The 26,572-nt window shown below is 36.9% G+C and overlaps 1 protein-coding gene across 1 annotated transcript in view; it reads left to right on the top strand.

The window, feature by feature from the left end:
* Positions 1 to 295: 295 nt before the first annotated feature.
* USO1 (USO1 vesicle transport factor) overlaps positions 296 to 26,572 on the top strand; it is a gene marked incomplete at its 3' end in the record, with an annotated part of 43,436 nt that continues 17,159 nt past the window's right edge. Inside the window, 11 exon segments of the mRNA XM_087917185.1 lie at positions 296 to 440; positions 5,170 to 5,256; positions 5,361 to 5,425; positions 6,261 to 6,340; positions 11,800 to 11,900; positions 15,346 to 15,448; positions 21,908 to 21,963; positions 23,109 to 23,229; positions 23,336 to 23,514; positions 23,664 to 23,804; positions 25,310 to 25,398. Of these exon segments, the coding sequence (XP_087773311.1) occupies positions 375 to 440; positions 5,170 to 5,256; positions 5,361 to 5,425; positions 6,261 to 6,340; positions 11,800 to 11,900; positions 15,346 to 15,448; positions 21,908 to 21,963; positions 23,109 to 23,229; positions 23,336 to 23,514; positions 23,664 to 23,804; positions 25,310 to 25,398 (1,088 nt within the window).

The raw sequence follows: 26,572 nt of genomic DNA, 5'->3' as shown, positions 1-26,572 counted from the left end.
GAATTTAGTGGCAAAACCGCCTTGCTTTCCATTGATTTGATTGCACTTTAAATGTTGAATATCTAAAATAATGAAACAATATAAAAGCCGAATGTTTTGCTTTAGAGAACACGTTCGCGTGGGTTCCACGTTCGAAATTTGATTAAAATGAAGATGCCTTATACCGCATACAACATTCCACTGGAATAAAATTAAAAAGATCTACTGAAAACGGAAGTTCTGTCTGTAAAGTATTGGTTTCTATCTCTATGGTGGCTACCGTGGTGCCACGTCTTGGCGCAAGCGCATTGAAGTTAGTGCTGACGGTTGTTGACGGGGACCTAGTGGGGGAGTCGCGGCCTAAGGATCGTTGGGAGAGTGGTCACGGTGATAAGATGAACTTCTTACGGGGCGTCATGGGCGGCCAGAACCCTGGACCTCAGCCGTCCGGTGCTGACACGGTAAGTTGGACAGCGTGGCGAAGAAAATCCTGGTTTAGGACTCTTTCTCTGCATGGTGACTCGTAGGACCCACTTCCCGGCAAAAGCCCTGCTTTACAGACCCACGTTGTCTCCTTGGCGTGGCGTTTTCGCTGCTTTTGCAGACCGTTGACAGAAGCTTGAGGATGGAGATACCTTCGAAGTAACCCATTTGTGTTGTGCCTGTTTCTTTATAATAATATGTAAAAGAGGCTATGTCCACGTAGACAAAATATATCACAATGAAACACTGGGGTGATAAAGCCTGGTAAATACTGTATTTAGTACAGTAAGCATAAAACAATGAATGGAATAGCTGGATTTCAGCCATTCTCCTTAATTTGCCACCTTAGCTTCTGTAAGCTGAGGATCAGTGCTGCAGTTGCTCCTTATAAAGCATAAATGCCCAGTGGGTCTGTATGCCCCCTTTTTTAAATATCTAAGGTCATTTCAGCAGCCAGCTGAAATGGAATTCTATTATTATAGTTTTCCTAAGAAAGAATTTCATTTTCATTTGTGTCCCCATGTTGATAAATTATGAATATAAAATCATTTATTTACTGAGCTTGTTAAAAGCATGTACAGTATACATTTTTGAGCAAAAGTTTTTGAATTTATAAATATTGGCAGTAAGAACACATAAGACCTAAAAAAAATAGAAATATGTATTGAACGTATCGTATCTTTTTGCCCAGCTAAATGGTAACACCTACCCAAACTTGGCTGACCTAAAAAGAAATCAAAGCAAAGTCAACCTTACTTAGTACCTAATGTAGGACTACCAAGATATATTAGGGCTATATACCAAGCTGGAAAAATAAAAATAAGATTAAAAAAAATCCTAGAATTAAGGTATGTAAAGCAAATCACATCTATATTCTGCTAACAATACATTTGTTATATAGTGTGGGAATTGAATTGACTTAGAGGAGAGCACTAACAAATTGCTTCCCATATTTTCCTCATAGTTGCTGTACCTTATCTGTATAGTAGTATCTTCAATAATATGTCATGTTTTGTGTTCAGAAAAAAAGTATGAGCATTGTGATTTGGGGTGATAGCAAGATACTGGTACTTGGATTTGGATTATTTGCAAAAAAAATCAACAGTAATTTCTGATTTGCCATTATTTTAAAAACATAGCATTCACGTCCTGCTACCTTATGTTCCCTAATACAGCAAATTAAATAAAGATTTATACAGATAGTTGGTTATATTTTCAATAGGTAGCCTATTGTTCCATGAAGTACCATTAAGTTTCAACTAGGTGTATTTATTGAATAGAACTCCTGGATTCTAATTTTTAAAACATATTAAATTTTGTAATTCTAAAATTTTCCATGCATTTCATAAATACTATTTTACTCTATTTTGGGATTATTTTACTGAAAAACAAGGTGCTAAAAATAAACAATCCCCTGAAATTAATATAATTATTAATATAAAGTAGAAGATAAAGTGTGCATTTAACAAGTTCACAAGTACTACAAGTAGTAAAATAAATAAGCAAATCAGAGAATACAATTTCCTAAAAGGTGGATTGTAATGTTTTCCATACATCCTGCCTTTTAATGCAATTCTCTTATATTTTAATATCTACATTCACATCTTTCTAGAATATTCTGCACTGAAGAACTGATTAAAGCACCTCAAAGGCAACACAACTCTTCACTATGTGCTCTAAGCCTCCGTAATTATAAAAAAAACCATGTAACATTACTACTAGAGAATGTGTACATGACTTTTAGCTGAATTTTAGTGCATACGTGTAAAGGAATACAAGAGCCTTTTTAGAGTAAATTACAAAGAGATAATAGAATAGTGCATAGGTTTTTTTTTTGTTACTTATTTTTTTCTTTTTATAACTTGATTTTAAACATAATGACTAAAAAAATAAATAGGAAGCATTTCTCTCAGTTGCTCCACAATGTTTTGATTCCACACAGGATTACTGAAAAATAAACTCAATATGATTGTTGAGTGGAAGATAATATGCTGTGATATTTGATAACATCTAAGGCAGAAACAACATTTTTGCCTATGTTCTGAGCATATTTTGCTGACTTAGTTTTTTCACCAATGTTTCTGCAAAATAATAGTTCGGCATTTCTAAATGTTAAGATGATAAAAACCTATGGGGGAAGCCATTCCTGAGTGAGGGAACTCTTTTTGAGAAGGGTATTTTTTTCAGTGTATGGGAATCATAAGCTTTCCCGCCATATTAGAAGGGCAAATTCCACCTGGAGTAGATGGTTCACAGGTAACAGGGACCTGAGCTGATAGGGAAAGTACTGACAAATACTATTCAAAAAGCAATTGTAATTAATAATGCATACATTTCAGAACAGTTGAGGTTTAAATGGCTTTATGAATCCTTTTTTCCTGGGGAAAAATGTTGGTAGGTTTCAAGTCTGAGATGAATGAATAAAGATAGACTATTTAATTCTTGTTTGTCTGGTAAGCTTTCATTGTAATGCCCAGTTGTTTTTATCTGCAAGGTGCAAACATATGCTTATCATGAATTTATCTTCTTAGAATGATTTAGAAATAAAAATTGTTGCTTACTTTTTTCTATTGAAATGTGTTCGTTACGATTGTTTTTAAAAGATGGAGGATTAAAGCTTAGGTTCCATGTAAGACTTACCTCTGTATGAGGAAAAAGAGAATCTTCGGATCTGTTTCATAGCTTTAGTATGGCTGTGATCATAAACAGGCAAATCCCTTTAAATGCCAGCACAAAGAACTTTGCAATAAATATATTATAATCAATGGAAACTAATCAAGGACAAAAGCAAAAGAACAATTAACCAGTGGAACAACTTGCCTTCAGAAGTTGGGGGTGCTTTACCAATGGAAGTTTCTAAGAAGAGAATGGACAGCCATTTGTCTAAATGGTATAGGGTCTCCTTGCACAGGTGCTTGGACTAGACAGCAGTCACCAACTGGTGATCCATGGACCACTGATGGTCTGTGAGAAAATTTTGGTGGTCTGTAGAAAAATTATTTGGATTTTTTTATATTGCACTAAATCAGGAGTTCTCAAACTATGGCCCCTGGGCCGGATAGGTGCAATGAATGTTTGTGTTGCTGCAGAGAGTCTCCTCCTTCAGGGTCTTTTTGTGCGGGTTGGAGGGAGGCAGAAATTCCGACTTGGGGTCTGCTTCAGCCTCCTGGTGCAGAGCTTTGGGTGAAGTCTGGAGGGAAGTGCCACTGGTGGTGAAGAGCCAGAGGGCCTTGTTCCAGTGGGACTGCATCGTGGCCTGGAATGGCTGTTCATCTCAGGTGCTCCACTGAACCTCCAGGTGCTGGTACCTGGCCTTGCACTCCCGCAAGTCTTCCCTCTGTTTGGAAAGCCTATGCTCATAGTCCTCAGTGAAGTGCTTCTGTTGAGCCTCCTTCTCGGTCAGATCCAATTTGAACTGAGCCAGCTGTTTTGCCAACTCTTTCTGATTGGCTGCTTAGCTTCAACAACTACTTCCTGTTGGGGTCCTAAGGGATCCGGGCAGGCAGGCGATCAGTGGCTGGGAGGAGAGGGGTGAGTTGAAGCCTTGACGTGAGTGACATCAAGTTGGCCATGCCCACCCAGTCACATGATCACCTAGTCACGCACACCCATCTGGTCATTGGGCAGATCATATTAGTGGTCCGCAGGATTTCAAAATATGAGTTTAGTAGTTTCTGAGGTCCAAAAGGTTGGTGACCTCTGGACTAGAAGACCTCCAAGGTCCCTTAAAAATTCTGAATTGAAAATTGAATTGAAATGAATACATTTTGAAAGACTGCTGATGTAGAGCTTAAGGTGATGTATAGCAGTGAGTCCCAGATTCGCGCTATCTTATGAAATCTGATTGGGTGACTTTGGGATAGTCACTCTCTTAGCCAATATATGTCATGTTGAATGTGAAAATAGAAGGTGTCATTATATATCCCATCTTGGAACTCTTGTAAAAAAGTGAAATCTAAATCTAACAAATAAATAAAAGAATATTCCTTGAAAATGGAGAACTAATATCTAGTAATAATTTTAATGATTATTTAATAATTTTAATTAAGTCTGCACATTACTTTAAACTGTGATTCAACCTTTTTTTTTTCAAAGAAATCAATTTGATATAGTCATACAAAACATTAAGTAAGTATCAGGTATGCTGTACTGTAGTTTTGCATTTCTGTATGTATGAATCCATCTAGCACAGGGATGTCAAACTCAATTGCATTGACGGCCACATCATGGTTGTTTTTGACCTTGGGGGTCCAGGGTGGGCATGGCCAGCTCAACATCACTTGTGTTGGGGGTGCCTGTGGTGGCCAGTACGCTTTGCCAGCCAAAAGGAGCTCCCAAGCTTCTATTTCAGCTCTGACAGCTTCCTGCAATCCTTTGCCAGTGAAAACGGAATTCAGGAGGCCCTCCCGAGTTCCTTTTTCGCTGGCAAAGGCACCGCAGGCCAGTCCTTCACTGTTTCCAGGGTAGCCCCATGGGCCAGATCTAAGCACCCCACAGGCCGGATCCTGCCCCCAGATCTTGATACCCCTGATCAAGCATATAGTTTCAAATGAAGAATACATATTTTTATAAAATGGTGTACAAATTCTTATTCTTTTGAACTGTAACGTGAACTATACCATGGTTAGTTTTGATTTCTATCTGAGAAAATCTGAAATTTTGACATCTTAGAATCTTAGTTTTTGAATCATTTTATTTCTGTTGTAGATTCAAAAATTATGTGATAGAGTGGCATCTTCCACCTTACTTGATGATCGCAGAGATGCTGTACGTGCCCTGAAATCTCTTTCAAAGGTATATATAAATATATTTCTAACAAAATGTCATTTGCATGTGGCATCTAAAGTTTGGTAAAACATTATAACACTTAAAAAAAACACTTGCTCTGTTCTTGGCAGAAATATCGTTTGGAAGTGGGGATTCAAGCTATGTCTCATCTTATACATGTTCTCCAAACAGACCGGTAAGATTTGCCAGATGATTTTAAAATATACAAATAGGATCTTCCAGATGTAAATCTTGAATTATGAAGTTGAATTATTAAAACGTAAGAAATATACTCATGAGAATCAAATTGATCATTATCTGCCCAGTGTTTTCCGCAAGAATGGAGTATAATTCTACTATAGTAAATTCAAGAAGCTTCAGGACCTATCAATGTAACTAACAAATTGATATTGAATGCTTAGGACAGATGTTTCTTGCTTATTCATCATTTGTTCAGTGACAATTTGAATAATGAATACTGAAATTTATAACTGGCCTTGAAGTTAATGAAACTTATAACTGGCCTTGAAGCCTTTGTAGTAGTGCCATGGTCACTTGATTGTAATTCAGGCACTTGGCAACCAGCACGTATTTATGATGGTCACAGCATCCCACAGTAACATAATCCTCATCTGTGACCTTCACGGCTGCCTTCGAACAAGGAAAGTCAGTGAGGAAGCAGGCAGGCAGGAAGTCACAAATCATGGTCACGTGAAATTGTGCTTAATAAGCACTGTTGATTCGTTTACAACACAACCAGAACTATCACACTGCCCTCATAAGTCAGGCATAGTATTGTGGTTTTTCCTTTTAGACCACGTGTAGTGCAGGGTTGTCAGTTCTTATTGCAGTCAGTATGCAAAGGCTACCTGTAGTAGAATTCCTGAACATATTCCTTATTAAGTATTAAACATACTCCAAACCAAGGCTTTGCAATAAGCCTTGTAATGACATCAGAGATTAATTATATTATTTGTAATGTTAGTGTTATATGCAGTTTATTCAATGAGAGTTTGTCCTTTTATTCATAGTTCAGATTCTGAAATAATCGGCTATGCTTTGGATACCCTCTGCAATATCATGTCCAATGATTTGGAAGAGGAAGAACAAGGTTAAGTAGTTGATTTTTAATATGTCCTTAACAAATAGATTTTACTTAATTTTATTTAATTCAGTGAAAAAAAAATTAAAAATTAAAGTGATCAGCTTTAGATATGCAAGTCTGCATTAAGTTTTGGCACAGTTGCTGTCACCTCTATAATGGCCAGAGGAAATGTAATGCATATAAATCCAGTTTTAAGTTGAAAAAAGGCTTTCTGTATGTGAACTTGAGGTACTATGACTATTTCAGGGGGAAAAAAGTTATAATCCAGGATTTGATTTCATCCTTATCCCACTCCATTTTTGCAAAATGGCTATTGGATGGGAATATATTGAGTCCTTCTAACCTTATCTACTGCAGTTATAAGGAAGTGAGAAAAGAATAGAGTGTGGTGCCCCAAGCTTATGAAGGTACATTCATGTAATTATAGATCATAATTTAGGGTTGCATCAAAACTAATACAGTATCTCTTTCCTATTACAGAAATAATTTTGCTTTAATCTTTCGTAACTTTTGTTATGGATTTGCATGATTTGTTTTTAATGTAGTGTGAGTGAAATGAGCAGCATCTGAAAGCATTGTTTTAAATTCAAGAAATATATGCTGAAGCCAGTGGTCACAGAAATCAGTTTGAATGAGTATAACTCAAAATAAGTAAAGTAATTATGTTGGAATTTCTAAAATTAAAGATTCTCATTTCATTCTAGTTACAAATTATTTTGTTTTACTGATAACCATATTTCATTGTGTGTTTCTTTTTACCTTACTTAAAATTGCCAGTTTTAAATAGCCCTTTGTTGTTTTTTACTGTTTCATGTTAAAGAAAATAGTATAAAAAGATTTACAGTACTATGTTGATGCAAAGGATTGGAACTGTTCTCTTATTGAATAGGCCCAATAAGAAACAAAACACTGTAAATTGCTCAAATGTGCTGTCTTTCCCAATATTGGGAGAATACTGGTGTAGCGGATCCTGCATCTGGGAGTCAACATTAACCCAAAGGAAATCATAATCTCAAGATACTTGGCTGTGGCCAAAATCTATTAATTGTTAGGCATGCTTTTGGTAGCACAGAAGACAGACTTATGGCACCAGAACAAGTAACCCTGGAACTATTAAGATTCCTACAAATGGGAGAGAGGTGTAAGACATGTGGGAGATTATGAGAACTACTGGAAAGGAAGAGGAGTTCAGTAAGTGTGAGATGAAGCAATACAGCCCAGAAATCTTCCCTTAATTGTTTTATTATAAGTCTGCCTGAGAACTAACTTTCAAGTTTTATTATTACATTTTTATCCAGCCTATCTTGGGTTTGCCATCAACATGAGGCTTGACAAAGGCTTGCATTGTATCAATTGATTGCCACTTAAAGCTATGTCCTGATTGGGTGATGGGCATCCTTTCCTAAGAGTGTCAGCATCTTCACTTTCCTAATCATTCAACACTTCTCTTGGGAAACTGTAATTGGTTCTTAGGGTTTCGCTGCTACCAAACCTATTTTGGCAGATGCCCAAAAGCATATTCACCTGTTTTTTGGTAGCCATATTAACTATGAAGGTTATAGAATGAGGGGCTCTCTGTGGAAAAAATATCAAGATAAGATGGTGCTAAGACCAGATCTTTGCTTCATGCCCAGTCTCCTTGTCATGCCCCTGGTGGAGTCTGACTTTGAGGAAGAAGAGGAACAGCCAACAGGGAGTGGGAGTGTGGTTCCAGAGGTGGTGGAGGAGGCTGGGGAAGGGCAGAGGCTGGCTGAGCGGTCATAGGAGGATCCAGGCCCGTCCCCTATCCATCCTAGGTCATGCAGGGAGGAGAGGATAAGGGAAAAGCAAGGTCTACTCAAGAAGAGATTACCATGATCCTCCTCGTGGCTTGCAGGTGGGAGCTACGTATATCAGTTTCCAACTACGCAGTTAGAATTGCTGAAGTCAGTGTTCTCCTTGAAAGAGGCTTATCTTTGCTGGTGTTCTTCCCATGGACTTTTCTCGTCTATTTTCCTGAAGTTTCTAATTAGTTATCTTGGCTTGCTTCAGAACTCTCATCAATGCGGTTTGTTTTGGCTTTCTGTTTGCCTCCTTATTTACTTTTGTGACTTTAAACTGTGCCTAATAAAACAGTGAAGTTAAGTTGAAGGCTTTACCGGACTTTAATATATGTTCTGGGTTTCGGGTTATTTTGAGAGACTACAGGTCATCACACTCCTTAATATGTCTACTCAGAGTGCCAGCAACATCAAAGAATGAAAATTCTATTTTTTTAAGGTATTGATCTTGTCTGAATCATATACATACATCAAATATTGTAAGATAATAAAATGAGGCTCCATAGATCAAGACTGGGTATGTTTAACATTGGACTAACTCTCCCTGAGCATACTAGAGTATCTTGTTCTTTCAGTTCCATCTTCAGTGACCAAGAATTATAATTGGATTTAAAGACTTAGAGCCTTTCATAGTCAGTGACAGTCCCATCTACTGAAAGACAATTATTCTAGTGACCAAGGACTACATACTATAAAGAAGTTATACTATGGTCAGCGGTCAGCTGAAGTTAGACTGTGTATGTGAAGGGAGTAGCTTCATCCACAGGGAAAAAAATCTTAAGCTTTTCCTTCTAACTACTAAAAGAGTATGAGTAAATACCTTTTTAGCACCAATTTGTATTCTTTTCAACATTAGTGATATAAAATTAATTGTGCTTCTTTGCAATATTAAATAGAAGTTGCTTTATTTTTTTAAAGCTTTCTCTTTCTCCCTCTGCACTTACAGATGATTCTGAAGGTAAAAGAAACAGAGTATATATTAGCATGATGCATTTAGATGTAGTTCTAAGTATTAATTATTCTCAACACTTACCCATTTGGAAAAAGAATGCTATATTTTAGAAAATAGTTTTAGCACTTTTTACATGCACACAAGTGTTGACAAAACAAAAACAATAAGAATTCAATCTTATTAAAAATAGAGAAACTGAGTTTATTAATACTAGTTTGTTTTTACATATATAATATGGCCCCAATACTAGTTATATATAGAATATATTGTGCAATTTTGTATATGGGTTCTGTATGGTACATAGCAATTGAAATCTAGAACTAGTCAGTGAAGTAATGGAAAATATTTCAGATATATCACAAAATAGATATGCTGTCCTATATAAAAACTTGGGAATGCTCTGAGTGGAAAAAAATCACACTTCAGAATATAATAAAAAATCCATAAAAGTAAAGTATAGAATTAATAACTATAATCTATAGTACTAGATGAAATATATATAATACCAATAGCACTCATATATTATTCTATAATGCTTAAAGCACTGTCTGAACAGTTTACAGAGTCAGCATACTCAACAATCTGGGTCCTCATTTTACTGACCTTGGAAGGATGGAAAGCTGAGTCAACCTTGAGCCAGTCAGGATTGAACTCCTGGCGGTAGGCAGAACTAACCTGCAATACTGCATTCTAACTTCTGTGCCACTACAGCTCTTTTAAAATCATATATCATGTTCTAGGATAAGATCAAACCCAAAACTCATACTTAGTTCCCAAATGTACAGTGAAAAAGAACTATCTTTATTTTCTTCCTGCAAGCAAACAGCATGAAGCCATCCTGAACTCCCAGGGAATGCTCTACCACAAGGCCAAAAGCAAATGATTTCTGCAGTATCCTAGAAGGATTCTGCAGAGACTACTTGTTTTTAACTCCCATTATTGCAATTTGAATATATAGGACAGACTCAGTTTAAAGAACATAATCCAATAGATTAAAGAATGTGTGTCCTAAAGGGCTTTATAGATCACGCCCAAGACATTGATTTATATATGGAAACCTACTGTATATTATACTGTATAATATAGGTCTAAACTACAGACGTTATCCTGCTGTAATGGTTGATACTCGCCAGCAAACAAGTTGACAGTTTCTGGACAAACTAGTTTCTAAGTCTTCAAGGTCTGGAATAGAGTTATACCAATTCAATCATGAAATGATAAACTCAGTATTACTAGAACTTGTTTAGATTTTATTTCATCCCATTCAGTCCCTTATAGATATCAGAAACACAACAAAGAAATCCAGAATACCTCCTGCTTGGCCCAGGTCAGGGATACATGACAAGTATCTTCTACATCTTCAATTATCACTGCACCTAATATCCATTGCAAACTAATGGACAACTTCTCCCAACAGTTTCATATGGTTATTGACCAACAAAATCTATGGTTTGTAATAGTGGCAAATATCTGTAGCTCGGGTGTAGGATGAGGATAAAGGTTCATTCTTTGAGCTTGTGGGTTGGTTTCTGAACATTTTGTTATTCTCTGCCCACACCGACACCAAACAGTATTATTAAATTGGAGCAGCACAAAAATCATTGGCTACACTATCACCTGCCATGCTTGTGAGTTTATCGAAGCCTGGCACTCCACAAGCAATTCCATCAACAGACTCATTGACCTACAACCAACCTACAAACTCAATAGAATCCAAATCAACTGCATAGCCAACCAGAGACAGCATTAATCCTCAACCAACTCACACAGCCACTCCCATCAGCAATTCACTTCCCAATGATCCTGACTCCTTATCACAAGACCCATCACAAGACTCACTGATGACTCACAGCTGGCCATCACAAGACCCTCACTTGAGACACCCATACCTGAAGCCCTTATAAACAGAAGAACACTGACATCTCCTAAACTCAGCTGAAGATGTTACCTAGTCTGGTAATGAAATATTCAGAAACCAACCCACAAGCTTGGAGAATGGATCTTTATCCTCAAAATCTATGGTTCCCCTCCCCCAAAGAAAGGCCAAGGGCTTAGGGACTTCCTACCCTCTACTAGCCGGAAGGCATACTACCCCTATAAGACAATGCTAACTTTCATAGGCAATCTAGAAAGATAATATAGTTCATGATATCAAACATTGCTGTGGAGTCTAAAAGGACCTTACATTGCCCTCATCCATATCCACATCTAATAACGTTTTCATCATATAACTGAGCTTAAATCATCATTCAACCAGGATTCTCTATAATTTCATTACCTTCTTCAGAATTGCCCCCCACAGAAATTTGGAAACTTGCAGACATTATGCAGTACATAATAAATGGTTCATTCAGGAAGAGGTTTTTGAACTTAAAAAAAATGAGATGAAATTGTTCTTTGCTTAAGGGATTCCTTTTTGTGAAATTCAACTTGTGTCTTTTTCTGTATATGAATGAGTTAAGGTAGTCTTAGAATATTGTTATATTTTTGAATGTTTATTTACTAGTTCATTGAGTTCGTTTTACTTTAGCATTTATTACTAAGTTTATAAACTGTAATGCCTAAACTCCTGACATATTTTGTATAATATGAAATATATGTATAATTAATCAATTTTAGTTTCTAATATCCTTATTTTTATTTTAAAGTGTCTTTGTTGAGACCTCTGATTTGTACTATTTTTAATGTTACAGAAGAAAATTCACAGAAACAAACAGAAGATTTTGGAAGTCAGTTTACTGAAATTTTCATTAAACAACATGAAAATGTCACTCTTCTGCTGACTTATTTAGAGGTGAGAATTGTTTTTTTTAAATTATTAACTATGTCATTTAACTGAGTGACATTGACATAAATAAAGTATAAAGAGTAAAAGAATTGGAAGGAATTGGAGGTCTTCTAATCTAATCCCCTGCTCGAGCAAAAGACTATATTATTCAGGACAAATGGCTGTCCAGTTTTTTAAAACCTCCAGTGATGGAGCACTCACAACTTCTGAAGAAAAAACATTTCATTGATTAATTGTTGTCACTGTCAGAAAATTGCTCCTTAATTCTAGAATTGATCTCTCTTTGTTAAGTTTCCATCCATTACTTTTTGTCTTGTCCTCAGGTGCTTTGAAAAACAGATTAACCCCCTGTTGTCTGTGACAGCTCTTCAAATACTGGAAGACTGTTATGTCATTCCTAGTCCTTGATGTTGAGACTTTGGAAAAAGTGCAGAGAAGAGCAACTAAGATGATTAAATGCCTGGGGACTAAAATGTTCAAAGAACAGTTGTAAGATTTGGCTATGTTTAGTCTAGTCTGCAACACTCAAAGAGCCATTTGGACCCATTTCCCACAGAAAAAAAAACACTGGGGCCACAAAACCTGGGTGGGCATAGCCAATTCAACGTCACTCCCACCCAGTCACATGACACTCCCCAGCCACATCTACGCAGATTTTGTGGCTCCCAATGTTCCCTGTGGGAAATGGTTCTCTCCCTCCCTCTCATTTCTATTGTTTTCTTTCTTTCTTTCTTTCTTTCTTTCTTTCTTTCTTTCTTTCTTTCTTTCTTTCTTTCTTTCTTTCTTTCTTTCTTTCTTTCTTTCTTTCTTTCTTTCTTTCTTTCTTTCCCCCCCTTCTCTCTCTCATTTGTTTCCCATTCCTTTCCCTCTCTAATTCTCTCCCTCCAGCTTTCTCATTTATCTATCTCCCCTTCTCTCTTTCATTTATTTCTCTCTTTTTCCTTTCATTCTCTCCATCATTTTCTCATTTCTCTCTCTCTTTCTCCCTTTCTCTCTCTCTCTGTTTCTCTGTTTGTCTGTCTCTCTTTGTGTCTCTTCTCTCTCTCAGAAAGCTGAGGCTGGGCCAACCTGGCAAGTTTTCACTGGGGCTCTTTGCTACTCCTTTTCTTTCTTCTTGGCAACTTTTCAGAAATCCAGGTTGGCTGAGGAGTGAGCATGAGCCTCCAGCGGCAGCTTCACCAAAGACAACCCTCCTCCTGTGACCCCCTGGCCAACTATTGCGGGGTCAGGAGGACGTGCATGAGTGGGGGATACCCTCAAGCAAGTGGAGCAGCACCACAGTCAGCATTGATTGAAAAGCGTCTGGGGGGCTTTAAACCTTGCAACAGGGACTTTTGCCACCTGGAGGACGCTTTTCAATTAATGCTGCCAGTGATACCTCTCCTTTGAAGGGGTAAAGAAGCTTAGGGCAGCGGGAAAAGGGGGATGGCCCCACAAAACCTTGCACCCCCCCAACAGTCGGGCTTGGAGAAAGCTGGAGCGCCCTCGCCAAAGATGCTCACCCATCAGCTGATCAACCCGCCCCCTCCATGCACCTTCATTGTGCTTTGGCTGAGGCTGGCCGCTTGCTTGAGAAGGGTATCGATGCTCATGTGCGCCCTCCCTGCCCCACAACAGCCAGCTAGGGGGTTGAATGAGAAGAAAGAAGAGTTGTCTTTGGTGAAGCTTCCACCACGACTCATGCTCGCTTCTCAGGTGTAGAACCCCCTTCTGTCATAACCTCCTCCCAGATCCCATTCCTACCCCACCAGCCTCATGTTAGTGAGATTGGTGTCGGCCATAGCCAGGTTGGGCCAGTGTCTTGGGGACTGTAACAATTTTCCTGACAGCCTTGTAGATGTTGTACAACTTTTAAAATTAATACAAGATCATCTGGGAGTCTGATTATCCCAGCTGCCTGCCTAAATGTGTGGCAAAGATAATATTTTAGAAGGTTGTTATTACTCCCTGGTCCTTAGGTTGTGGAAGACAACCCTTCACATTTGGTTGAAAATTGTTCGGGTAAAGTGAATTACCCGGGGCATTATTCCAAATTTACAGAATTCTTATATTTTTTTTCATGGCAATACTTCTCCACTTCCAGGACAAAACATTCCACCCAACAGAAAGTGAGCTCTTTGAGATATTTTCAACAGCTTGCTGTTTTTTCAGAGTGGTAGACTAGCAGTTTTCAGTTCAGAATCAAATCACCAAAAGTGTGGCATCTAGCATCAGTTATTCACAGCTGAAGCCTTGTATCACCATCTCCTTGCTGGTATAGATTTGTCCAGCATTTTCTTCAAATAAAACCTGTTTCATTCACATTAAATATCGCTGGGATGAATAACCAATTTCCTCAATTATTTCCTTGAGGGATTCTAGGAACTCCCAGGATGCATCCTCATCCACACTCGCTGTCTTTCCACTCACTTTCACATTATGCAAGTTCACACAACCCTTAAAAGTCAGGAACCATTGATGACTTCCAACAATCTTCAGCAATGCTTTCACCAACCTCCTGTCATGAAACAAGTTTTAAGCCTTCTCCTGTATCAATATTGGGCTAAGGGGTACACACCACTGATGCTAATATTCAGTCATTATGCTGAACAGCATCTCTATTTCTTCCATCAGTTTTCCTTTCCTCTTGGTTGTTCTGGACTGGCTAGACACTGGACTTTTCACATGTTCCATGATCTTGTCCGTGCCTAATGATTTTGTCATCTTCATCATCGTTTCCCACTTCTGTTCAATATTTGCGCATTATTGGCATTGTGAAGGTCATTGTGGTGCATCAAAAACTAATCTTTTCTGATCTTCTGATTTCTGGGACTTTCAAGAATGGACTTAGGGATCAGGTTTTTTCTATCTGAAAGTTTGCAAGTGAAAAATTCTTAGAGTACATTTGTACAGCATTCCCAGTTAACCATTTCAATCTGATACATATTTTGAAGGAGACATTTTGCAAGGAGTCATGAAATTTGTGTGTGTCGGAAACAGGGGATGGGACAAAACCTACTTACCTACTTCACTTGAGCCAGTGGATAAAAGGATTACAGTAGTAAGAAAGGATTACAGTGGAAAAAATTAAGGGAGAGATCCTTATTATGATTGCATTTCTCCTCATATGCTGCACTACTGTTTATACAGAAGAGTAAACATAAAATGAGAGATATTTTAGCTTCTTTTCACTTCTGATGACTCACTTAAGTATTTTCAGTTCAACCAGTTATTCAAACAAATTTAACTCATATGTTTAACTCATAAAACAAATTTAACTGGTAAGAGCTTTTTAGGTATTGCTATTGCTTGATGTTAATTATTTGGCAGATTTGTAATATTTCAATCAATAGTTTATTAATTACTCACCCCAGAGAGAAAAAGAAATACTAGCCTCTTTAGAACTGGTGCATTACATTACTACTACAATAAAACTTTAATACTTTATCAATGACATATATGATCATTGCAGGAGTTTGATTTTCATGTCCGGTGGCCTGGAGTAAAACTTCTTACAGTGTTGTTAAAACAACAGGGTCCCCAATTGCAGCAGATAATCTTAGTCAGTCCTATGGGTAAGTATTTTTAAACTTTTGCATCCATTTTTAAATGTAACAGCTATTTATTAATTATATTTTAAATGTAATAGCTATTAATTATATTTTTATTAAACAAATTTATATGCCTACCCAACTCACACATGGTGACTCTGGGCAGCATACAGGAATGAAAATAGATATCCAAAGCAATTGATAAAAATTTAAAATCTGTCAGCATTAACTTTTAGGGTAAATAATGTTTTCTTTAGTATGAAAAGGTAAGAGTAATAATAAGCACATGTTTTGAAGAAAGACCATAATTGAGTAATGAAATGCCGCAACATAGGAGCCTCTATTCTAGATCAAACCATACCCTGATTCAAGTAGTGTTGGGCAAGGGCTGGGAGCTTTGGAATTGTATTCCAGAACCAATTAAGGTGTTATTTAATCAACCCCTTGAGAAAGAGAAATTCCATGAAGATTCTTAATCATCCAGGTCATGGTTGTTCCAAACATGTTTTTTCCATTTTTTTGCATATTTTTTATTTTATTATATAAAATACTAAAGAAAAAAAAAAGAAAAGAAGAAATTTAGGGCGGAAAGGGAACAGGAAAAGGGGGTGTGAAATACAATGGGGAAGAGAAATAGAAAGAAAAGGGACCATTAACTTCCAACTCTTCCTAGCTCAGTACAAAATAAACACCCTCCAGCCTCAACTTTTTGCTATTACACATTAATATATAGCTGGCCATTTCTATAACATCAAATCTTTCTAATAAAAAAACCAAGATCAAAGTTTAATTTTTTTCTTCAAAAGCACAAATTCCAGAAGTGATATCCAAATAAGAACATATTTTCCTCTTTAAATAAAGTAATCAAGTTAACCATTTCTGCTTTATCTTCCTTGCTTTAGAAACATCATCTATTTCTATTTGTACCTAGTAATATTTATAAACTGTCACCATTTTTATTTACAAAATTTATCCTATTCTTTCAAATTCTTTGGCCTAAAAAAAGGGGGGGATATATTTTTCCCCTTTCACCCTCCCTTTTTACCTCAAAGTACTAAACTTTTTTTAAAAACAAAAAGGCAATTTTTTTCTTTTAAATCAAAACTTTTTAATACACCTTATTCTTTAACTTTAACATGCAAGCTTTAAACTTCAATATTGTATTTAGCTCCCTCCCTCTAAACTATCCTTATAGAATACTTATTTTTTTCTTTTATAAACATTCCTTTTAATATACAGAGTTTTCCTTTAAACTGATACATCATTTTCTTTTACTTTCTCTTAATACAATACATTTGCAATTTTTGGGTTAAACATTTCTTTCAGTTGTACATATCAAGCAGAGAAACATGCATTCTGATTCCAATTAATTCATTAAATTTAAGTCACTCTTTCCAACTTATCTTCATGGAGTAAAATCTTTTTCTTCTCTGGAACTATCAAGGATTTGTATTCCTTTCTTTTTTTTCACAGGATCCTCAGCCTTGTTAATGTCCTTAAAGAAAAGGTCTCAAATCTATCTGTTCTCAAAGCTCTTCTTTCAGTTTTGTTGAGAGGTTTACATTTGAACCATAGTAGTGAGGGTAAAAATGAAAGTTAATATCTGGCTTTTTCAAAACTGCGATACACTCCTCTGCATTTTCAGCTACTTGTGAAGTTGCCTTGGCAGTTTGGTAAAGTTCTCCACATGTTTGTATGTCAGAAGTACTTTGAGAGGATTTTTCTTTTATCCTCAGAGAACAATTGGTCCACAAATTGATGTATTTTATTTAGAGACCTTTCAAATATATGTCTAATACTTTGCTCCATTATCTTGGCTTCCTTTTAATCAGAAACAGAAGATTTTAGCTACCCACAGCTGAGAAGATAAAGCTACCAGTTACTACAAAAGTAAACTAAAAGCATGGCTTCAATCTTTATCTTTCTCCGTCAGCTCCCCCCCCCCCATTTTTTTATTTAGTTTGCCTTAGTAGCCTCCTTCCTTGTTCTATAAGACAAAAAGAAATCCCTAAAATGGTGCAGGTCTTCAAAAAGATAAAGCAGCTGTTGCTAGAAAGGGCCTCTTTTAAATTGACAAGATAGAATAATAGTGTTTGAAGGTGATAAAATCAAATCAAACCTTTATTGATTAAGATAGGGAAGGTATAACTTACTGTCCATTTGATCAATGACTCTTCAGCCCCCCCAACAGATTGCAGGCCTTCCTCTCCCAGCTTTTGGCATGCAGATAGCTTCAGAGTTCATCTCCAAAAGCAATCTGCCAGTTTACAGCTGTATTGAAGGGTCCCAAGAGGAAATTCTTTGACACGGGTGGGTCATAAAAACTGATGGGATATCAATCCCTTCAGTTAAAAGGAAGAAGTGCAACACTCCAGGGAAAAATCATTCTGAGATCTCCCCTTATGCATGTATTCAGTTAGCTATGTTCCTAGGAAGGCCTCCCCAAACATGCTTTTTCCAAAATGCATCCAAACTTTTTTTCCCCTTTAAAATAGTTTCTCTTCTCATTCAAGAAGTTTCTTCAATTCTGATTAACTGGTGAGGAATGGAAAAATGTATTATTTTTTTAGTCATCTGGTTGTTAGCACTCTGAGGATTGCTGAAACTGAAAGTCGGAAGTTGGAAGTTTTTCTGTATCCTCAAAGTCACCTGAGGGAAAAGAGAAAGAAAAGAAAAGAAAAACATATCAAGGATGCCTTATCAAAACTGGGCCTTCATCAAATCTCCAAAATTATCCAGCAGCACCTCTTTCATAACAAAGAAGAAAACAACAAATGGATCAATGTTGTCATTCCATATATTGCAGGAATATCTGAAAAGCTCAGGAGGATTTTCAACCAACACAACATATGTGCACACTTTAAATCCAGGAAATTCATTAAGACAGAAGCTTGTCCACCGTAAGGACAAAACATCCAGTCATAAACAATATAATGTGGTATATGCAGTACAGTGCAGAGAGACATGTACAGACCTGTACATTGGGAAAGCAAACAACTACTCACAAACACATGGCACAACACAGGAGAATAAATTCATTAGAACATGATTCAGAAGTCAATTTGAATTTGAAAGATAAGGTTACTGTTTTGAACACAGCAAAATTCACATTTTGGACACAGGATTACTGCTTGAAAGAGGAGTCAAAGAGGCCATGTATGTTAACACTGAATAGCCATCAACAAAGGGGGAAAGGATACAAAATCCTTATTTACAAAGCAGTTTTTTCAGGAGGGTCAAGAAGGTTCCACATCCGTTTATACTCTGATTCAGGTGACTGAGGATACAGATAAAGACCCAAGTCGCTCAGAGACTCTCACCTAACAACTAACCCTCAAAATGTTCTGACTCAACTCCCAAACACAACAAACCCCCTAATTAATTAAATGTTTCCTTTATTAGTAGCACCAGCAGCTCCTGCAAAAAGTCTATCTCTTCTCTCACATCAGGCTAACAAATCTGTCTGACAGTTGTCTGCCACGTCTATTCATCACCACCTGCTTTTTGTCCCCAGAGCTAGGGTGAGCCTTCGCTAGCAACAGTGGCTCTTCTGTCCCAGAGACCGGCCCATATTTTTCCACTGCTTTCCTCTTCTCTGCCTTTTGTACATCCATGCATCAGCCATTGGACCCTTCCTCAAGCCACCTCCAGACCTGGGGGCTGTTGACCCTCCATCTGAGGGCTAATGGATGGTCCAGGCTCCACCTGTGCCTCTGTCTCTGACAGCTCCATTCCCTCTTCTCCCTCGGAGCTCTCAGATTGCCTTCATGCTGGCCCTGACTCCCATGCCACCTCCTCATCTGATTCAGCTGCCAGAGAGACCGGCAACCGGCAGGCCACAACACAAAATGCTAACAACCAGGTGAAATAATTCCATTCCTTACCTGTCATTAGAAGTGAAGAAGCAAAATGTTTTCAAAAAAAAAAATAAAGTCCAGATGCTTTTTGGAAAAAGCACCTTTGGGACATCCCCTTGATTAGGGCGCAGAATGGGTCTTATCTGTTTCAGAACTAAGAATTGTACAATGGCTGCTCAATTAAATTTAGTTTATTACAGAATATGGCAATTGCATTATTATTCATAGTGCCTGCCTAGAGTATCTCTGATAATTAATATGATGGATGGATTAGATTTTCAGTGCTATGTATATAGTGTATTATAATAACCTAAAATGGATTTTACTGCTATACTCTGGATAACTTGTTCTTGTATATGAGAAAGTGTAATAAATTCATTGTTGTAAGTTATTAAAAGATGTTTCTTGCTTGGCAGTCCAATGATAAAATTAATTGTACTCCTGGCTTCACACCTCATTTTGAGAACTTTATAAACTATTCAAAAGTTGAGCATAATTTTCCATATATCTGGTAATACTATTTCTAGCAGAGGTGGGCTGCAGCTGATTGACACTGGTTTGGGCGAACCAGTTTTTAAAGATTCTGTGCAGTTCAGTGAACCAGCAAAGCCCACCACTGTCTGGCCCTGCCCCCTTGGGGTTGCCAATCAGGGTGGGGAAGCTGCAGGGGCGTGACTAGGAGCCACGCTGGGAGGCAATGAATGAACCTGCAGCTGATCAGCTGGGAGGCTACCACCCTCCTACCAGCCCAAAAGATCATGTGACCACCACTTTTTTAAAAAAAGTTCAATCAGACCTTCCAACTTCATGAGATTTTTTTTTCCCTGAGAAGTTGGAAGATCTGACTGAACTTTTTTAAAACTGGAAGTCACATGGGTTTTTTTGTTGCCCTACATGCAGGAGAACAAAGCTGGAAGGCAGGTTAGTCAGGGAATGGGAAGGGGTGGAAGTGAGGATTTTGTATTATGATTGATCATAAGTAAGTAAGTAACTAGTAAAAGAGAAATGGAAAAGTCCCTATCTGTAGATCAGTGTTTTTCAGTCTTGGCAAGTTTAAGATGGGTAAACCATGCTGCCTTGGGAATTCTGGAATTGAAGTCTGTGCACCTTAAAATTGCCAAAGTTGAGTAGCATGCGTCACTACAGTTTAGGATTTTGCATTCTTGTTTTATTTAGAGTTTGGTGCAATTAAGTTGTGGTTTCCTTTAACAAATAGTATGCAATAGTATTTAAAGCAATATGAAGCATTACTGGACTTTTTGTGAGAAACTGAAATTAAAAATTGATCTGGACTTTGATGATTAGATATGAGATTATGGAAATAATGTAGACAAATGTTAGAGTAAGAGTGTGATATAGTTTTATTTATATCTGTACCAAAGAAAGTTGGAAGCCATTCTTTTATGGGTTTCCTACTTTTCCTCTTTCTTTCTTACACTTTCACTCCCCCAAGCCTTTTCAAATCTGTTTTTAATTTGTTTATCCCTTAGCTTTTTGGTGAATTTTTTTGATGTATGAAGGATCAAATACTCAGCCATTATAATTCTACATTCCTTATTTATAGAAATCATATCAAGATTTAGAATGAAATCCACTGGGAGCCATCTCATATAAGGCAGGCTCTGAGTCTCTCTAATCAGAAAGTATTTATCGATAGAAGAGGATTTTTGTAGCTCAGGATTGAACTGTGGGTGTCTTTATGCTCTCTGAGCTTGATGGTTTTCTTGCAGATGTTTCATTACCAAACTAGGTAACATCATCAGTACTAGAAGGGAGTGGAGTTTGCCCTTATTTTCATATATTAGTGGTTTACCCTGTCAGTGATTATCAGTTGTTTCACAAACAGTGTTTTGATTGGTGCCAGGTCTCTACAATCTCAGGCAGAGAACGGCTATTCTCTGCACTCTTCCCTCAAATGTTCTTTAAATTACAGAGTTTTCCAGCATTCCTTTAGGAACCTCCAACATGCAAACTGTGGTTACTCATCCTAAAATGAATTCTCTTTACCTGGAGCTTCAAAATTTGCTGTTTGCTAGAAAGATGTGTAGTTAAAAGTCAGTCTGCATTTAGTGTACATCTGACTTTGGGGATAGTTTTTCATAACCAAACAAAAGAGTATTTTCTGTGCAGTTCACACCCCTTGCTCACTGGATCTGGATGTCACAAAGCAAAGCCCACATTTTGTAATTAACCCGCGCCCCGTTTTGATTGGCAGAGTGCTGCAGGAGACTAAGTGCTGTCACACACTAAGTGCTGGCCACACCCACCTACCCATGCCGGTTCTTAAAATTTTTGAAGCTCACTGATTTCTAGCCAAAATATTTAGATAAGTTACAGTGGCACAAGAAACACCTACCCTACGCTAATTTTTATTCTCTGAATGCCAACAAGCCATTAAAAAGCTGTTTTCTTAATTTATCAAGAAAAGAATATGGGGAGTGGGGTCATACTTTAATGATGTCTCATATGACATGAATGTAGAAATTCATATATTCAGACCTTGATATTTCAATTTAGTAGAACGCTACAGGCCAGACTAGACAAGGCTTTGTTTGAGACCTTGAATGTCTGCGGCTGATTAAAATAGATAATTCTCCCTTAAACTCAAGTCTGTTTTTTTTTCTAGGAGTCTCAAGGTTAATGGATCTACTAGCAGATTCTAGAGAGGTCATAAGAAATGATGTGAGTAGATACTTTATACTCATGCAACATTTTAGTAATGACATTCTTTTCTCAATTGTAAAACCAGCCTAGCGTTTTTTTAACATTTATGTTTCAGTGAAAATATGATATAATCGGAGTAGATGATTAGCACATGAGGTATATGCCAACATCATTATTGCAGAATATTATGGATTGTGTTTGAAGAAAATATTTTTATTTTTAATGTAACCTTATGCTGAAAATCTTAAGGGATTGATAGATTTATTGTAAATTGATAAACAAATTTCTGTGATTTTGAAGTGCTGAATGTTTTGCACAGAAAATTGTTAATCTGAACTGACAGGTTCTTTGCTTATAACTGTACTTCCTTGCACTTCACATCCCTAAGTCTTATATTTTTCTTACTCTTTTACATATTATGATTGCTGTCCTTATTTTACAATTTATCAGACGTGCATTTTGCATAGTTAGAACAAAATCTTATTTTCTTAGTTTTTAACTAGTGTCTAGGTAGATATACATTTTAAGATAAGTTAGAAATAAGTTTGCAGGTGCAGCAAACACTATTCTGCTGCTTTATCAGTAGACAGTATGCAACATGTGTTTATTTTTTGCAAAGTTCAAACAAAGAAAGAGCCAGGAACCAAAACTTTCCATCTGGAAGTTTATACTACTTATTTAATACTTTGAGAGAGAATTCTAAAGTATAACTGTAGAAGAAGAGATGGCACTGTAAGTTTTAAAAAACTAGAGGCCCACAATGTGTAACAGTTTATTCTTGCTATTCAAATTAATAGACTGCCTGTTCAAACAATTAACTTAAAACAATAAAATTCTACTATTTTTACTTGATAATGTGGCATTAAAAATCCTAAAACATAGGTAAGGAAGACGTTCTGAGTCATTTGAAGAAATTGCATGACGGAGTGCTTTACAAAATTTCCCCTTATTTTCCCCTCATTCCCTGTTTTTGTTAAAGGAGGTTTGAGCAACAGGAGATGAAATTATATGAAATAAAGTAGTGATTCTTATTCAATTGATTCTCACAAACTTTTAAGCGATTTTTATGGAATATATACTGGTTCTTGTCTATAAGTGGTAGTGTTGTCTGTTATTTTTAACTGCATGAACATTTTGTCTTTTATTTTTCCTTTCTCCTCCAGGGTGTTTTGTTACTTCAGCAGTTAACAAAAAGTAATGCAGCAATCCAGAAAATAGTTGCTTTTGAAAATGCATTTGAAAGATTGTTAGATATCATAACAGATGAGGGTAACAGTGATGGAGGTATGTGCCTGAAATCTTCAATTTCATACTATAGTTTATGAGTTTAGATAGTTCAGATTTATAAGGGCTATTAAAATCAATGTCTTTTAACCACTCTATTTTGCAGGCATAGTAGTAGAGGACTGTCTTCTGTTGCTACAAAATTTGTTGAAAAATAACAATTCAAATCAGAATTTTTTCAAGGAAGGTTCTTATATTCAGCGTATGAAACCATGGTTTGAAGTTGGTGATGATAATGCTGGTTGGTCTGCACAGAAAGTAACCAATTTGCATTTGATGCTGCAGGTAATTTCTTATCCATATGAAGTAACATTTAAAATGAGATCTAAGTTTTGTACTAATGTCAAATGGAATAACATTATCTTTGAAGTAACTTAAAGATGATGCTTTGGATACTTTCAACACACCTAAATCATTGTTTACTTTCTTTACAGCTGGTACGTGTGCTGGTGTCTCCTACAAATCCTCCTGGTGCCACCAGCAGTTGTCAAAAAACCATGTTTCATTGTGGGTTATTGCAGCAGCTTTGTACAATTCTGATGGCAACTGGAGTTCCTGCTGATATCCTTACAGAGGTAAAATACTAGAAAGTAGTGACTGTTGCAAGATAAGATAATGATCAGAAAACAAGAAGAAATTATCATAGCCTTTTCTGAAATACTGAACTTTTAAAAATTTCTGTAGAACTTTAAGATATTGACACACATTATTACAGATAGTCCTCAACTTATGACCTCAGTTAAGCCCAACATTTCTGTTAAGTGAGATAGTTGTTATGTGAATTTGTCCATTTTACAACTTTCTTGCCCCAAGTGTGAAGTGAATCACTGTAGTTGTTAAGTGAATCTGGCTTTCCCATTGATTTTGCTTGTCAGAAGGTCACAAAAGTGATGACATGACTCTGGATTCTGCAACCATCATAAATACAAATTGCTTGCCAAGCATCTATATTTTCATCACATGGTCATGGAATTGCTAGAATGGTTGAAAATGTGAAAAATAGTCATAAGTGTTTTTTTCAGTGCCATTGTAAATTCGAATGGTCACTAAATGGGGACTATCTCTGTTTGATTCAATTTCAGTATTTCAAGTGTAAATTTAACTAATTTTAGATTATTGAAAACAGTTGACAAACAGAGTTCAGGTCTTCTTTTGCTACTATAAAGGTAACTTTCATTTTAACAATATTATTATAGAATAATATCATTTTAGAATATTTTATGGTGTTTTACCATCATTTGATGGTAAATTGAACTGATGTCATTGTCTCATGGTTTTTGAGATTTTGTAGGGTAACCTATAAAAGTTGTCTGCAGAGTATGACATCACATAATCACATATAAATCAACTCATTCAATGTAAACAACTACATGCACAAAAATTGCTGAACTTTAAATAATTTCATATTCTTCTGATTGCATGGAGAAACAAGTAATGAAATATTGTCAGAGCGTTTTGCAGCATGACTACCTTTATGAGATAACCCAGGACCAATACACAGCACACAGAGACTTAGACAATAGCAGTGGTTTAATATACAAGAGTTATATGCATACAATATACATGTGGTAGCAAAATACCTTTACAAGCAAGCTTTTCTTCCTAACACATGGAGAACTTCTGCACTGAATACTGGCCACAAGGAAAGAGAACCATGCCCTCTAAGGCCTGCCTTTATATACATACCTCTTAAGGAAACTTTACTCTCCAGCCTTAAAGGGAAATACCCATGCTTTGCTGAATCACTTTTGTTACATCAACAAGACTTACATCAGCTTCACGGCCTCGTGCAGCTACTCACTGCTGATCAGTTTCTAAATCTTAATACCGTAACATTGTCCAATCCTAAATCTGTTAGCAATCATGTTATCTTCATTGACAGAATATATACAGAGAATCAAAATTGAAAATACTTGATTGTATTTTCATAAATAAATATAAATACTGGCAGTGTGCATTTTGCATAATGTAGCATAAGTCAAAGAAACTAATTCAATATCAATTCATTATTCACTTTCTCATTCTGACATAATAGCTATTAGAGTTGATTTCTTTATGTTCTTTCATTCTTATTTTCTAGACCATTAACACTGTATCAGAAGTAATTCGAGGATCTCAAATGAATCAAGATTACTTTGCTTCAGTAAATGCACCTTCAAATCCTCCAAGGTATGTTCAAGAAAATATAATGCAACTTTGTGTAAAAATTAATGTTTATGAGAGGAAACACATATTTGTGTAAATTGGATATGAAAATCTGAAATCTTAACATTTAATTATAAGAAATGGGAATTGATATTGAAGTTATTCTGAGTTTTCATGATTTATTTATTTATTAAGAAAATTTATACGGCCACCCAATTCACTCACAGTGATACTTGCCAATTTACAGTTATAAAGCCTCAGTACAAAACTAATAACCCCTTCCCCCTGGCCACAACAATCAGATCAACTACTTGATGGACTCCGTATCACTCTGAGATCCTTTTGCAAGACTGCAAAATGAGGGCCAGTCTTATTTCTGGCCTTTCTTGGTGCCGCTAGTTCGGGGATGGGGACCTATGGCTCTTTTATGAAGTGTGGAATTCAACTTCCAGAATTCCTGAGCCAGCATAAGAGAGACCCATAACATTCCCTGCTTTCCTGCTCTGGTGGGTCAGATAGATATGATTGGAAAAAGATGGTCCTTTGAAAAACCTAGTCCCAGGTCATGTAGGGCTTTAAAGATGACTACCAGAGCCTTGAACTGGGTTCAAAAGTAAATGGGCAGCCAATGTTGCTCCTGCAAGGAGGAGACACGTACAAATCTAGGATTGCATAGTACCCTGTGGGCCTCCAGATTTGAACCAATTGAAGCTTCTGGATACTTTTTAAGGGCAACCCCATGTAGAATGCATTGCAGTAGTCAAGATGGGAGGTGACCAGGGCATAGGTGACTTTTAGCAGGAATTGCTGGCCCAGGAAAGGGCATAACCCACAGTTGCCCACAGGCCCTCCTGGCCTGACTGCCACTTGTTCTTCAAGCAGGAGTCATGAATTCAGGAGAACCTCCAAGGTCGCGCACTGGGTCTATTTGGGAAACCCCACCCAAGATCAGGTGTGGCAATTTTCTATGGATTAAAGAGTTCCAAACCAACAGCCATTCTGTCTTGCTAGGGTTTCAGTCCATTGCTCCCCATCAAGTCCATAACAGTCTCCAGGCACTGAGAGAGGGAGGTCACAGTATGGTTTTACTCACCATAGGCCGCAGTATACAGATGAGTGTCATCAGTATATTGATGACCCTCAATCCATGTTGGTGGATACTTGATATATATGTTAAACAAAGTGGAGAAAGTGCCAA

Source organism: Pseudonaja textilis, chromosome Z (genome assembly GCF_049901715.1).
Source record: "Pseudonaja textilis isolate UNSWEBS1 chromosome Z, rPseTex1.2, whole genome shotgun sequence".
Taxonomy (NCBI): domain Eukaryota; kingdom Metazoa; phylum Chordata; class Lepidosauria; order Squamata; family Elapidae; genus Pseudonaja; species Pseudonaja textilis.
The sequence above is the reverse complement of the archived record's forward strand: the minus strand, read 5'-3'. Positions and strand labels throughout refer to the sequence as shown.